General features: G+C 51.0%; 1 protein-coding gene across 1 annotated transcript; it reads left to right on the top strand.

Annotated features, from left to right (window-relative positions):
• The first annotated feature begins 154 nt into the window (after nt 1-154).
• ANKRD39 (ankyrin repeat domain 39) lies at nt 155-9,942 on the top strand. Its single transcript, XM_081265518.1, has 4 exons — nt 155-770; nt 4,934-5,037; nt 6,001-6,204; nt 8,626-9,942. Exons 1-4 carry the CDS (start codon nt 671-673, stop codon nt 8,767-8,769), a joined length of 552 nt encoding a protein of 183 aa, XP_081121644.1. The 5' UTR covers nt 155-670; the 3' UTR covers nt 8,770-9,942.
• Nucleotides 9,943-11,052: the final 1,110 nt, after the last annotated feature.

The raw sequence follows: 11,052 nt of genomic DNA, 5'->3' as shown, positions 1-11,052 counted from the left end.
GAAAGAAACAGAGGCCCTGGCCTGCCCTGCCCTGCCCTCGTGGCTGCACCCAGGCGCAGAACATGTTGTCACCCGCTCCCTAATAGACTTTTAAGGAAGGGGGGCGGAATCCGGGGCCTTTCGGGCGGCCACTGCGCCGCCCCTGGTCGGCTTGCATTGGGTGGTGCGGGAAAGGAGGCGTGAAGGACCGCGGAGCGCGCCCGATGACCGCTACCGTGGGGATCTGGGTGGGTCGAGGGCAGTAACGGAAAGAGCTGGCGAGGCCTCTAAAGGGCTGGGTTCTGGAGAACGTGACAAAAGCTGCTGGCGGAGGCCAGCCGCCTGGTCCCCATACCCTACAAGGCGCGGCAGCGCTGCTCGCCCTCCCCGCGGCGTCCGGCACTCCCTTGGCGTCCAGCCCCGGACCCGAGACCGCCACTCCGCCGCCCACCGCTTAGCCTCGCGCGCCCTCGCGCGGCGGCGTCGGAGCGCGGCCCGGCGCAGCAAGTCCCGCCCCGCCGCCGCATTGGTTCTTGAGCAAAGGCCTAGACACTGCATTGGTCAGCTCTGGAGAGGGACGGGACTCTGGAGACAGTCGCTGGCGCCGATTGGTCAGATTAGGGTGGCGGGGTGGGCACTGCGTCCGCCCTCCGGGCTCACTGAGGCCTGGCTGGCGACCTGCGAGGCTGGGATGGCTGCACCGCGGCCCTTTGCGGACCCACACTGCTGCTCACGTCCGGTGGCGGTGCCCGGCGTGCAGCAGACGCTGGAGGAGATGGACTTCGAGAGGGGTGAGGCGGCCGCGCGGCCCCAGAGTCCGCCGGCACGGATGCGGGGCAAAGGACCGAGCCCGGCGCTCCTGGGCCTGGTGCCAAAGGGCTGCAGGGCGACAGGCGCACAGCCCCCGCGCTGCTGGGAACTGCAGACCCCGGCGCGGGCGCGTCCCTGGACACCTGGTCTCGCGTGGAGCCGGGGAGTCCGAGGCATTGGTTTCCATAACTTTGCCAAGTGGCATGGCAGGGCCTGGCTCCTCACCTGAGAGAGACAGTCGCTCGGGGGTTAGAGGACCAGTCTTCCGCTGGGGTATCGTGCCCACCTGGAGGGCATGGGGCGTCAGGCCTGGGCCGCGCGGCGAGGGGATTTGGCCCTGTTGAGCCGGCGAGCGTGCCGTGCCGGCGGGTGTAGAAGCTCCTGCCGGGGCAAAGAGCGCGAGGCAGGTGGCCACGTCCCCACCTACCGGCCCCAGATGGTCCAGAGATCATGCTGCTAGTAAGGAAGGCTGGGAGCCGAGGTCCCTCTTCTGTTCAGAACCACTGTGCTGCGTGCTGTGTCACCTGGAAGAGGCATGTTCTGCAGTCATAATAACGTTGTCTCCAGGTGGTGGCTGGGTGCTGCCGCCGCTCATGCATTCATACTTCCCCATTGCCATGCAGTGGCTCCTGCGCCTGCTGCATCCTCTACCTCTCCTGCCGCCACCCGTGCTCCTTCAGCGTTTTCTCCTCTCCACCCAGCAGCGGAGAAACTTTTTGAAAATACTCAACCAGATCATTGCAGTTCCCGTTGCTTTTAGAATAAATCCAGATTCCGTATAGTGGCCCACAGAGGTCTGGAGCTGATGTCACCTTCTCCACTTCTCGCACTCATCTCAGTTCCCATCCTTGCTTTCCTCCATTCTTGTTTTGGTTTCTCAAAGATACAAGACCTTTTCCCATGAAGGTCATTGCACTTGCGGTCCCATCTCCTTAGAGTGACCTTCTCCAACATTTAGGCTATCTAGTACTTTGTTTTCATATGGCAGCTCCGTGTCATCTCCTCATAGAGGCCCTCCCAGAACACCCTCTTCTAGGGTTCTCAAGAGAGGACAGTTCTACCTCCTGATACATTTTTTGGTTGTTACATGGAAGGGTGCTGTATACATCCCCTGATACCCACATCAGCTCCCCACCACAAGGAATGTTCCCCACCAGAAGGTCAGTGCTGCTATTGAGAAAGAAAACTTGTACTGTCCAAGGCAGGGCCCTTCCCCTCTAGGTAGCTCTGAAACAAACACCTGTCACCTTGCTCTCCTCAGAGCATTATTGATACCTGACATCATTTTGCTTATTCATTTGTTCTCTATTTCCCACGATGATAAAATCTTTATCAATTTTGTTGTGTGAATTTTTCCCCCTTCAAATCATATCTTTTCTTTGGGTTCATTTTTCTTCTTTCAAAAGTACTTTTTTTTTGTACTAGGGATTGAACCCAGGGGTGCTTAACTACTAAGCCACGTCCCCAGCCCTTTTTTAAAAAAAAAAATAAACATTTTTTAGTTGTAGTTGGACATAATACCTTTATTTTATTTATTTTTATGTGGTACTGAAGATCTAACCCAGGGCCTCACACATGCTAGGCAAGCGCTCTATCGCAGAGCCACAACCCCAGCACCCCAGCCCTTTTTTATAGTTTATTTAGAGACGGGATCTTGCTCAGTTGCTTAGGGCCTGGCTCAGTTGCTGAGGCTGGCTTTGAATTTGCAATCCTCCTGTCTCAGCCTACTGAGCTGCTGGGGTTACAGGTATGTGCCACCATGAGTCGCCAAAAGTACATAGTTAATAGCTGCTTAATAGTTTTTTCAGGGAAGATGCTGTCTGTTCCTTCCCCTACACTTGTGATAACTTAGCTATGCATAAAATTCGAGGTTGACAGGTTAGGTTTTTTCCCTTAGTCCTTTGGAAATATTATTATTTATCTGTTTGTATCTGCAACAGTTGTTAAGTCTGCTGTAAATCTGTTGGTCTTTGATGCATGATGATCTTTTCTTTTTGATAACTTTTAAATGTTCTCTGTATTTTTTGTTTCTATTTTAATTATTTTAATTTTTATTTTTTGATACTGGAGATTGAACCCAGGAGCACTCTACCACTGAGCTACATTTCCAGACCTTTTTGTTTATTTATTTACTTTGTGGTGCTGGGATTGGACCCAGGACCTTGAGCATGCAAGGCAAGCCCTCTACCAACTGAGCTATATTCCCAGGCCCTTTTTATTTTTATGTGGAGACAGGGGCTTACTAAGTTGCTTAGGGCCTTACGAAGTTGCTGAGGCTGGCTTTGAACTCCTGGTCTTCCTGCCTCAGCCTCCTGAGTTATTGGGATTACAGGTATGTGCCACCACACTCAACTTAGATTATAACTTTTTAAAATTGGTGCATTATAAATATACATAATAGTGGGATTCATATGCCACGTTTGTATGTGCACTAATTTGTTAAACCTCTGTATATAATATTCTTTTTTAAAAAGTTTCTTTAGTTGTTGATGTACCTTTATTTTGTTCATTTATTTATACATAGTGCTGAGAATCAAACCTAGTGCCTCACACATGCTAGGCAAGTGCTCTACCCCTGAGCCCCAGCCCCATATATAACATAATTAACTTGGGGAATAATGAAGATTTAGGTCCTGTACCTCCAAGTTGCATAGGTCAGGGTATCTGGTTTTGGGGGGAGTTTCTTCTGCTTTTATTTCTTCATGCATCTATTCAAGTGATGCCTTTTCTCATTTCCTTTGTTTTGTTCGTGTGTTACCTCGTCAGAGAGGCCATCCCTACCCACTGCATACAGCCCTTCCCTGTCTTCTTCAGAGCACTTAGCACAACCTGACTTACCAAGTATACAGAATACTATGTATACAGGTATATACATGATTATATGTATAGTTTTTGAACATAGGTGTACAGCAGATTATGCATACCTATATATAAGGTATATAAACATATATATACACATATTATTTTCATCTTTCTCCTTTAATTAGAGTGTAATTACTCTGTAGTATCATGCATGCCTGTAATCTCATTGACTCCAGAGGCTGAGGCAGGAGGATTGCATGTTCCAGGCTAGCCTGGGCAATATAGTGAAGCCCTGTTTCAAAATTTTAAAAAGGGCTGGGGGTATAGCTCAGTACTAGAGCACCCCTGAGTTCAATCTCCAGTACCACCACCAAAGAAAAAAGAATAAAGAAAAGTTCCATAAAGCCATTGTGTGTAGGGGGGGATTAGGGTTATTTTGTCAGCTGACCCCTAGTGCCTACAACAGTACTAGGTACATAGTAAATACAAGTTGAGCATCCCTTATCCCAAATACTTGGGACCAGAAGTGTTGCAGATTTGAGATTTTTTTTTCTGATTTTGGAATATTTGCAAATATTTAAGATATTTTGGGAATGGGATCCAAGTCTAAACACAACATCCACTTATGTTTCTTTCACATAAACCTTATTCACATAGCCCTGAAGGTAATTTTAAAAAAAATTTTTATTCTTTTTAGCCTGAAGGTAATTTCATACGATATTCTTATTAGGCCTGTTTTCACTGCAAACCATTATGTGAAATCATGTGTAGAATTTTCCACTTGTGATGTCCTGTCGGCACTCAAAAGTTTCAGGTTTCAACCAGGCATAATGATGTAGCCTGTAACCTCAGAGACTCAAGAGCCTGAGGCAAGAAGATCACAAGTTTGAGGCCAGCCTCAGCAACTTAACAAGGCCCTAAGAAACTTAGCAAAATAGGGCTGGGGATGTGGCTCAAGTGGTAGCGCGCTCGCCTGACATGCGTGCGGCCCAGGTTCGATCCTCAGCACCACATACCAACAAAGATGTTGTGTCCGCCGAAAACTAAAAAATAAATATTAAAAAAAAAATTTAAAGAGCTTATTTTAAAAAAATAAATAAATTATCTCTCTCTCTCTCTCTCTCCCCCCCTCCCTCCCTCCCTCTCCCCTCTCTCACTCTCTCTCTTAAAAAAAAAAAAAAGAAAGAAAGAAACTTAGCAAAATAAAAATAAAAGGGCTGGGGATGTGGCTGAGTGGTTAAGTGTCTCTGGGTTCAATTCCCAGTACAAAAAAAAAAAATAGCGGAAATGCTAAGAAATCCTATCATCTGCCCTGCTTAGTACCGTGGCTGTCTTTCTGCAGGAATCTGGTCGGCAGCCCTGAATGGAGACCTGAACCGAGTGAAGCACTTCATCCAGAAGTCCACAGACCCCAGCCAGCCGGACTCTGCTGGCTACACTGCCCTGGTGAGTCTGAGGAGCACACAGGGTCAGAGAGGGGGGGGAGTGTGTTTACCTTGTATCTTCACTGCCCCAGTAAGTGTCCCCTAGAGGCCGGCCTTCAGTGCTCCTAGGAGGGGGGGACCCTGTAGGAAGTGGCCAAAGGGAAGGAGGTGAGGTCATGGGGGGGTGCCCTTCCTGTCTGTCTTCTCCAGATGCCACAAGGTCAGTGTCTTCACCTGCCTGCACCCATCCCCATGGTGTGCTGACGCCACCAGCCCAAAAGCAGCAGGCCAGCCAACCACGTCTGGATCTTTTCATTGTCATTGTCATTGTTCTTGTTGCTACTGTTTTTGTGTTGCCAGGGGTCACACCCAGGGCCTCACACAAGCTAGGCCTATGCTCCACCGTTGAGCTCTGCCCCAGGCCAAACTTCCCTTATTAAGCTGATTATCTTTGTCACAGTGATGGAAAGGTGACTGGCATTTTATGTTCCCTATATTTCAGCAAAGCTTCGTGTTTGTTTTTTTGGTACTGGGAATTGAACTTGGGGATGCTTAACTACTGAGCATATCTCCAGTTTTCTTTTTAAATTTTTTTTTATTTTGAGACACAGGGTCTTAAGTCGCTTAGGGCCTCACTAAATTGCTGAGGCTGGCCTCAAATGTACAATCCTCCTGCCTCCGCCTCCCGAGTCACTAGGATTACAGGTGTGCACCACCACGTCTAGCTGCAAAGTTTCTTTTTTAAGCCTCATGTGAACCTGGATGTTTTAATTAGTATAAGAGCTTTACATCAGGTATTTCATTTTATTTTCATGACCGTCTTATGAGGTGGGAATGTTTATTCCAGTAGGAGAAACTGATGCTAGGATGCGCAGTAGCAGGTAGTCCCTAAGCTGGGCCCCCGTTGCTACAGAGCCCATGTCTCCCCCACCACCCTGTCACCTGCCTGGGTCCTGCTGTCTAGCCACAGCCTCTGTCCTTGCAGCACTACGCCAGCCGCAATGGGCACTATGCTGTCTGTCAGTTTCTGCTGGAGAGCGGGGCCAAGTGCGATGCCCAGACGCACGGGGGCGCCACTGCACTGCACCGGGCCAGCTACTGTGGGCACACTGAGGTTGCCCGGCTGCTGCTCGCACACGGGTCCAACCCCCAGCTGGTGGACGACGATGGCATGACCAGTCTTCACAAGGTGCGTCCCTCTGCCACTTGTAGAACTCGCTTTTTCTTATTATAAAGGTTAACGACATCTTCACGGTAGAAAACATGGGGAACGGGAAAGTGTAGAGGAGGAAATGAAGAGCACCTGCAGCCTCAGTGTGTGCCAACTCCCAAGGATCAGCGCGATTTCCCAGCCTTTTTCCTGTGCACACAACGGACATGAGCCAGGTGCTCAGCTCTCTGTCCTGTGGAGCCCTGAGGGGTGCTTTTTCTGACACTCCCCCCTCCCTGCTTGGCAGCCCACTTCCAGCTCACTGCCACGGTGGTGCCATTAAACTCCTTTGACCAGAAACTCCTGTTCTTGTGGGGAAGAGCCTGAAGCCAAGGGTCTGCCCCTGGTCTCTGGGTGCCCCCTCCAGGCAGTTCTCGTGCATCTTGCAGAGGGGTCTCAGCAAGAGGCCCGTGTATGTGAACCTATTCACCTCTTGTCTCCACCCTGGTTTTCCCACCAGAGCAGTGGTTTCCAAAGAGTCTCATCAAGCCCTGCCCTCTTTGCAGTCTACAAAAGCTCTCTTCCCAAGTCCAGAGCCAAACTGCCAGGCTGGCCAGGGTCGCCTACCCCTGAGCTCTGCCTGCCTCGGCCCCTCTAATGGGCGCTGGGTGCCGCGGCCCAGGTGTTCTGCTGCCACATGCACAGGGAGCATCTCGGCAGGACACTGCTGGGGTGTGCTTGGCTGTGTGCCCACAGCTGGCCGCTTTCAGCTACAGCGCTGCCCCTTCCCTCGCCCACAGTGAGAACCTGGGGGTAGGTATATAGAGATGGTGATGGACATACGTTTTTGGTTTTGTTCGGTGTGTGGTTTTTTAAATGGACTTCGAAAACATTAGCACTTCATTTTTCGTAAAAAAAAGTTAGGTGGGACCCCTCACAGCTGCTCGAAGCACAGCGCCACCCAAATTGAGGCAGCAGAGCCCAGAGTCCTCAATCTGTGCTCTCCAGGGGGATCTGCAGACAGAGGTTTGGATTCAAATTTGGAATGGTGGTCGCTACTAGTATTAATTCTGATACCTCTCAAAAGCCCCTGTAGTCACCCACTGGTGCAATGGCGCTCACCTGTAATCCCAACCACTCAGGAGGCTGAGACGGGAGGATCACAAGTTCAAACCCAGTCTCAGCTACTTCATGATGTCCTAAGCAACTCACTGTGACCCTGTCTATAAATACAATACAAAAAGGACTGGGGTTGGGGATTTAGCTCAGTGGCAGAGCACTTGCCTGACATGCCCCAGGCTCCAGGTTCCACCCCCAGCACTGGGGTAGAGTGGGAAGAGCTCAAACTCTAAAGCCAGACCCACCTGGCTTAGGGTCCCAGGCTGCTCTGTGACCTTGGGCAAGTTACTTAGTTTATATTAGCTTATGTTTCTTCCTCTGTAAGTGGGATTAACATGGTTCCTGAGGGTCAGTGAAGGCTAAATGAGATCATTAATGTGAATCACTGACCTCTGTTGTCTTTTGGAGGAGGTAGGTTAGATAGCGATATTTAGAACAGGGTTTTCTGTCTCAGAAAAGAAGGAGAAATGTGGACAGCCACTCTGAATGACCTTCCATCCTGGAGCCGAGAGGCTTTGACCGTCACTACATCTCACAGTGACCTAGACATCTCCCAGTGACCTTCAGACATGGTGTGTCGCCCCATGGATTAAGCTCCCCTCAGCTGCTCCTTTGTGATATCACCCCTTTGCCCTGTTTGGGAAACGCTCTCTGTGTGTCCCTTCTCTTGCTCTGCCTTTGGGTGGGGCCTTCCTAGATGTCAGTCAACCAGCCGACAGCAGACATCAGGAAGCTGGACTCAATCCCCTGAAACTGACCCCTTGCCTCATTTGAATGGCTTCTCCTCAATAAAAGGGGTCAGCGCTCTCCCTCCCTCCCTCCCTCCCTCCCTCTCTGTCCCCCCCCCCACCCGGAACCATAAGGTCAGAGGAGCCATTACAGGACCCCAAAGAAAAAGGTATCTCCTCTCTTGTGTGGTTATTTCGTGCAGCCCAGTTCCCCTGGAGTGACTCTGTGTGTTTTAGTTGTGAGGAACGCGACAGAGAAAGTGGGGCCTGGGCCCCCGTTTCCCTGCTCATTTCCATTCCCGGGCAGGGCTGTGTCCATGTTCTCTGCCCAGGCTCCCAGCGCCTGGCTGGAGATGCCTGCAGGTTCAAGGTTCTGTTCTTGTTCTTAATGAGCAAGTCTGTCCAAACAAGAGTGGCCTTGGCAAAGGAAGCAAGAAGAATAACAGGCTGGGCACCCCACCGGGCACATACAGGTCCTTGGGTAGTGGGAATTAGGGACCTCTGCAGCCAGCAGCATCTCCATTTCCAGGCCTTGTAGGAGTGAGAGGAACACTCCTGGAAGTGGAGCCAGGCACAGGCCCAAGGAGCCCTTCTGAAACCCCTGTCTCCACAGGCAGCCGAGAAGGGGCACGTGGACATTTGCTGCCTGCTGCTGCAGCACAGCCCCACTCTGAAGGCTGTGCGCGACCGGAAGGCACGGCTGGCCTGCGACCTGCTGCCCTGCAACAGCGACCTGCGTGGCCTGCTGGCCAGCTGAGGCCCCCCTGCATCAGGCCGCCCTTGAAGGGACACCGACAGCTGTCCAGGCCCCTGCCTTGCCCAGCACCCAGCTGCAGGCAGGAAGCTGTGGCTAAGACCCCGAGAGCCCGCGTGGCAGGGGGAAGTGTGGCTAGAAGTGTGGACGCCTGGACAGAGGAGCATATTCTACGTTGCTGTCACATGAACGGCCACTCATCTGGAAACAAATAAACTCATATCCTTACCTCATTCAAACTGAATTCCAAGAATGAAAGACCTTAATATAAAAACAAAACTAGCTGGGGCTTGCTCACCTGTGACCTCAGCAACTTGGGGGGCTGGGACAGGACAACTTGGAGGCCAGCCTCAGCAACTTGGTAAGACCCTGTCTCAAAAATGAAACCCCCAAAACCAGGTGAATACTAGAGGAAAACCTGACGAGGTGACGGAGCCACTGGGGATCTTGATGACAGAGCCACTGAGGGATCTTGGCACAGCCATGTTACCTGTATGGCTCCAGTTTCCAGGGCTGTGAGGTGAGGATCAGAGGAGAGCGTACTCAGGGTGGCTCTGGGGACTGAGCAGGTGAATCTGGGGGACGCATCTGAGGATCTGGCACACTGCCCACAACTTACAAGAGTGCCCAGTTCCAAAGCTTTGTCCACACTGGCTTTTATAAAACAATTTCACTGACCCTGGTAATCCAGGGAGTAGGAAGTCTCCTTGGCTCTGTTTTGTTTTGCGTTGCTAATTACTGGCGAGACTTGCACACCTGTCTCTGAACTGCCTGCCTGTGCCCATTAAATTTTTTTTTTTTGGTCGGGGGGGGGGGGCGGATTGAACTCAGGGGTGCTTTACCCTGAGCTACACCCCCAGCCCTTTTTTACTTTGAGATAGGGTCTCACTAAGTTGCTTGGGGCCTCACTAATTTGCTGAAGCTGGCCTTGAACTTGTGACCCTCCTGCCTCAGCCTCCTGGGTCTTTGGGATTATAGGCAAGCATCTTCACAACCAGCTAATTTTTTTCTTTATATTTGTAGGAGTTGTTTATATTCTGGTATTGACACTGTTTTGCATATATGCCTTTTTTTGGGGGGTGGTCCTGGAATTGAACTCAAGAGCACTCAACTAACTAAGCCAGCCTATTTTGTATTTTATTTAGACAGGGTCTCGCTTAGTGGCTCACGTTGCTGAGGCTGACTTTTTTTTTTAAGAGAGAGTGAGAGAGGGGAGAGAGAGAGAATTTTTTTAATATTTATTTTTTAGTTCTCGGCGGACACAACATCTTTGTTGGTATGTGGTGCTGAGGATCGAACCCGGGCCGCACGCATGCCAGGCGAGCGCGCTACCGCCTGAGCCACATCCCCAGCCCCTGAGGCTGACTTTGAACTCGCAGTCTTCCTGCCTCAGCCTCCAGAACCACAAGGATTACAGGTGTATGCCACTGCACCCAGCTTACATTAATTTTTTAATTTTCTTTCGTATTATCACTTGTCTTTGTTGGTATCTATTCATAGGAACTGGTACAGTCACTGTGGGTGGCAATTTTGCAAAATCTATTTAAATAAAATGAGCAGGGCCAGTAATCTGATTTCTCTGTGCCTACCTAGAGAGATTCCTCCATGGATAAAAGATGTCTTTCGGTCTGGGGTTGTGGCTCAGTGATACAGCGCTCACCTCGCATGTGCAAGGTCCTGGGTTTGATCCTCAGCACCACATAAAATAAGTAAAAGTTAAAAAAAAATGTCTATCTACAGAGGCCTTTTCAGAGAGCCGTGGCGCTGGCCTGCACGTGCAAGGCCCTGGGGTCGGTCCCAGACTGTAGAGAAAACAATAGCAGCAGCAAACAGCAGTGGGGCATGAGAACCTGGGTGTTCAGGAGAAAGGGTGCTACCCAGGGTGCCCGTGGGGCAGGGGCATGTTCCTGGCGTGCGGCGTGTGCTGGTGTGTCCACGGCACAGAGTCTCTAGGAACAACAGGGCACGAGACACAGAGGAAGGCAGAGGCGTGCATTGAGCCAGCACTATGGCTTCCCTGGGCCACCGAGGCAGGAGGCTCATCCGGGGGACTTGGGCTCTACGTCTGGATTTTCTGTTTAAAGTCAGTGCTGGGGATCTTGATGACAGAGCCATTAGTGTCAGGGGGTGGACTGGCTTTCTGCTGAGGACTTCAGATGAATCCTGTTGGCTCGGACGCCCTGTCCCCTGCTGTCACAGGAGGTGGAGGCCGAGTGGACGGCAGAGGGCTCAGCTGGCATCTGACTTCCTGCCTGCCCTGGCTCTGCCCTGCGAAGCCCTTCCCCC

The sequence above is a fragment of the Spermophilus citellus genome (assembly GCF_964194105.1).
Source record: "Spermophilus citellus genome assembly, chromosome: 13".
NCBI classification, from domain to species: Eukaryota; Metazoa; Chordata; class Mammalia; order Rodentia; family Sciuridae; genus Spermophilus; species Spermophilus citellus.
Note: the sequence above shows the minus strand (reverse complement) of the source record. Positions and strands in the feature narration are given on the sequence as shown.

Coding starts and splice junctions, on each gene's coding strand:
- ANKRD39 (XM_081265518.1), top strand. CDS start 671: ATGGCTGCACCGCGGCCCTTTGCGGACCCACACTGCTGCTCACGTCCG. Junction 5,038..6,000: donor CTGCTGGCTACACTGCCCTG/GTGAGTCTGAGG, acceptor CTGTCCTTGCAG/CACTACGCCAGCCGCAATGG. Junction 6,205..8,625: donor GCATGACCAGTCTTCACAAG/GTGCGTCCCTCT, acceptor CTGTCTCCACAG/GCAGCCGAGAAGGGGCACGT.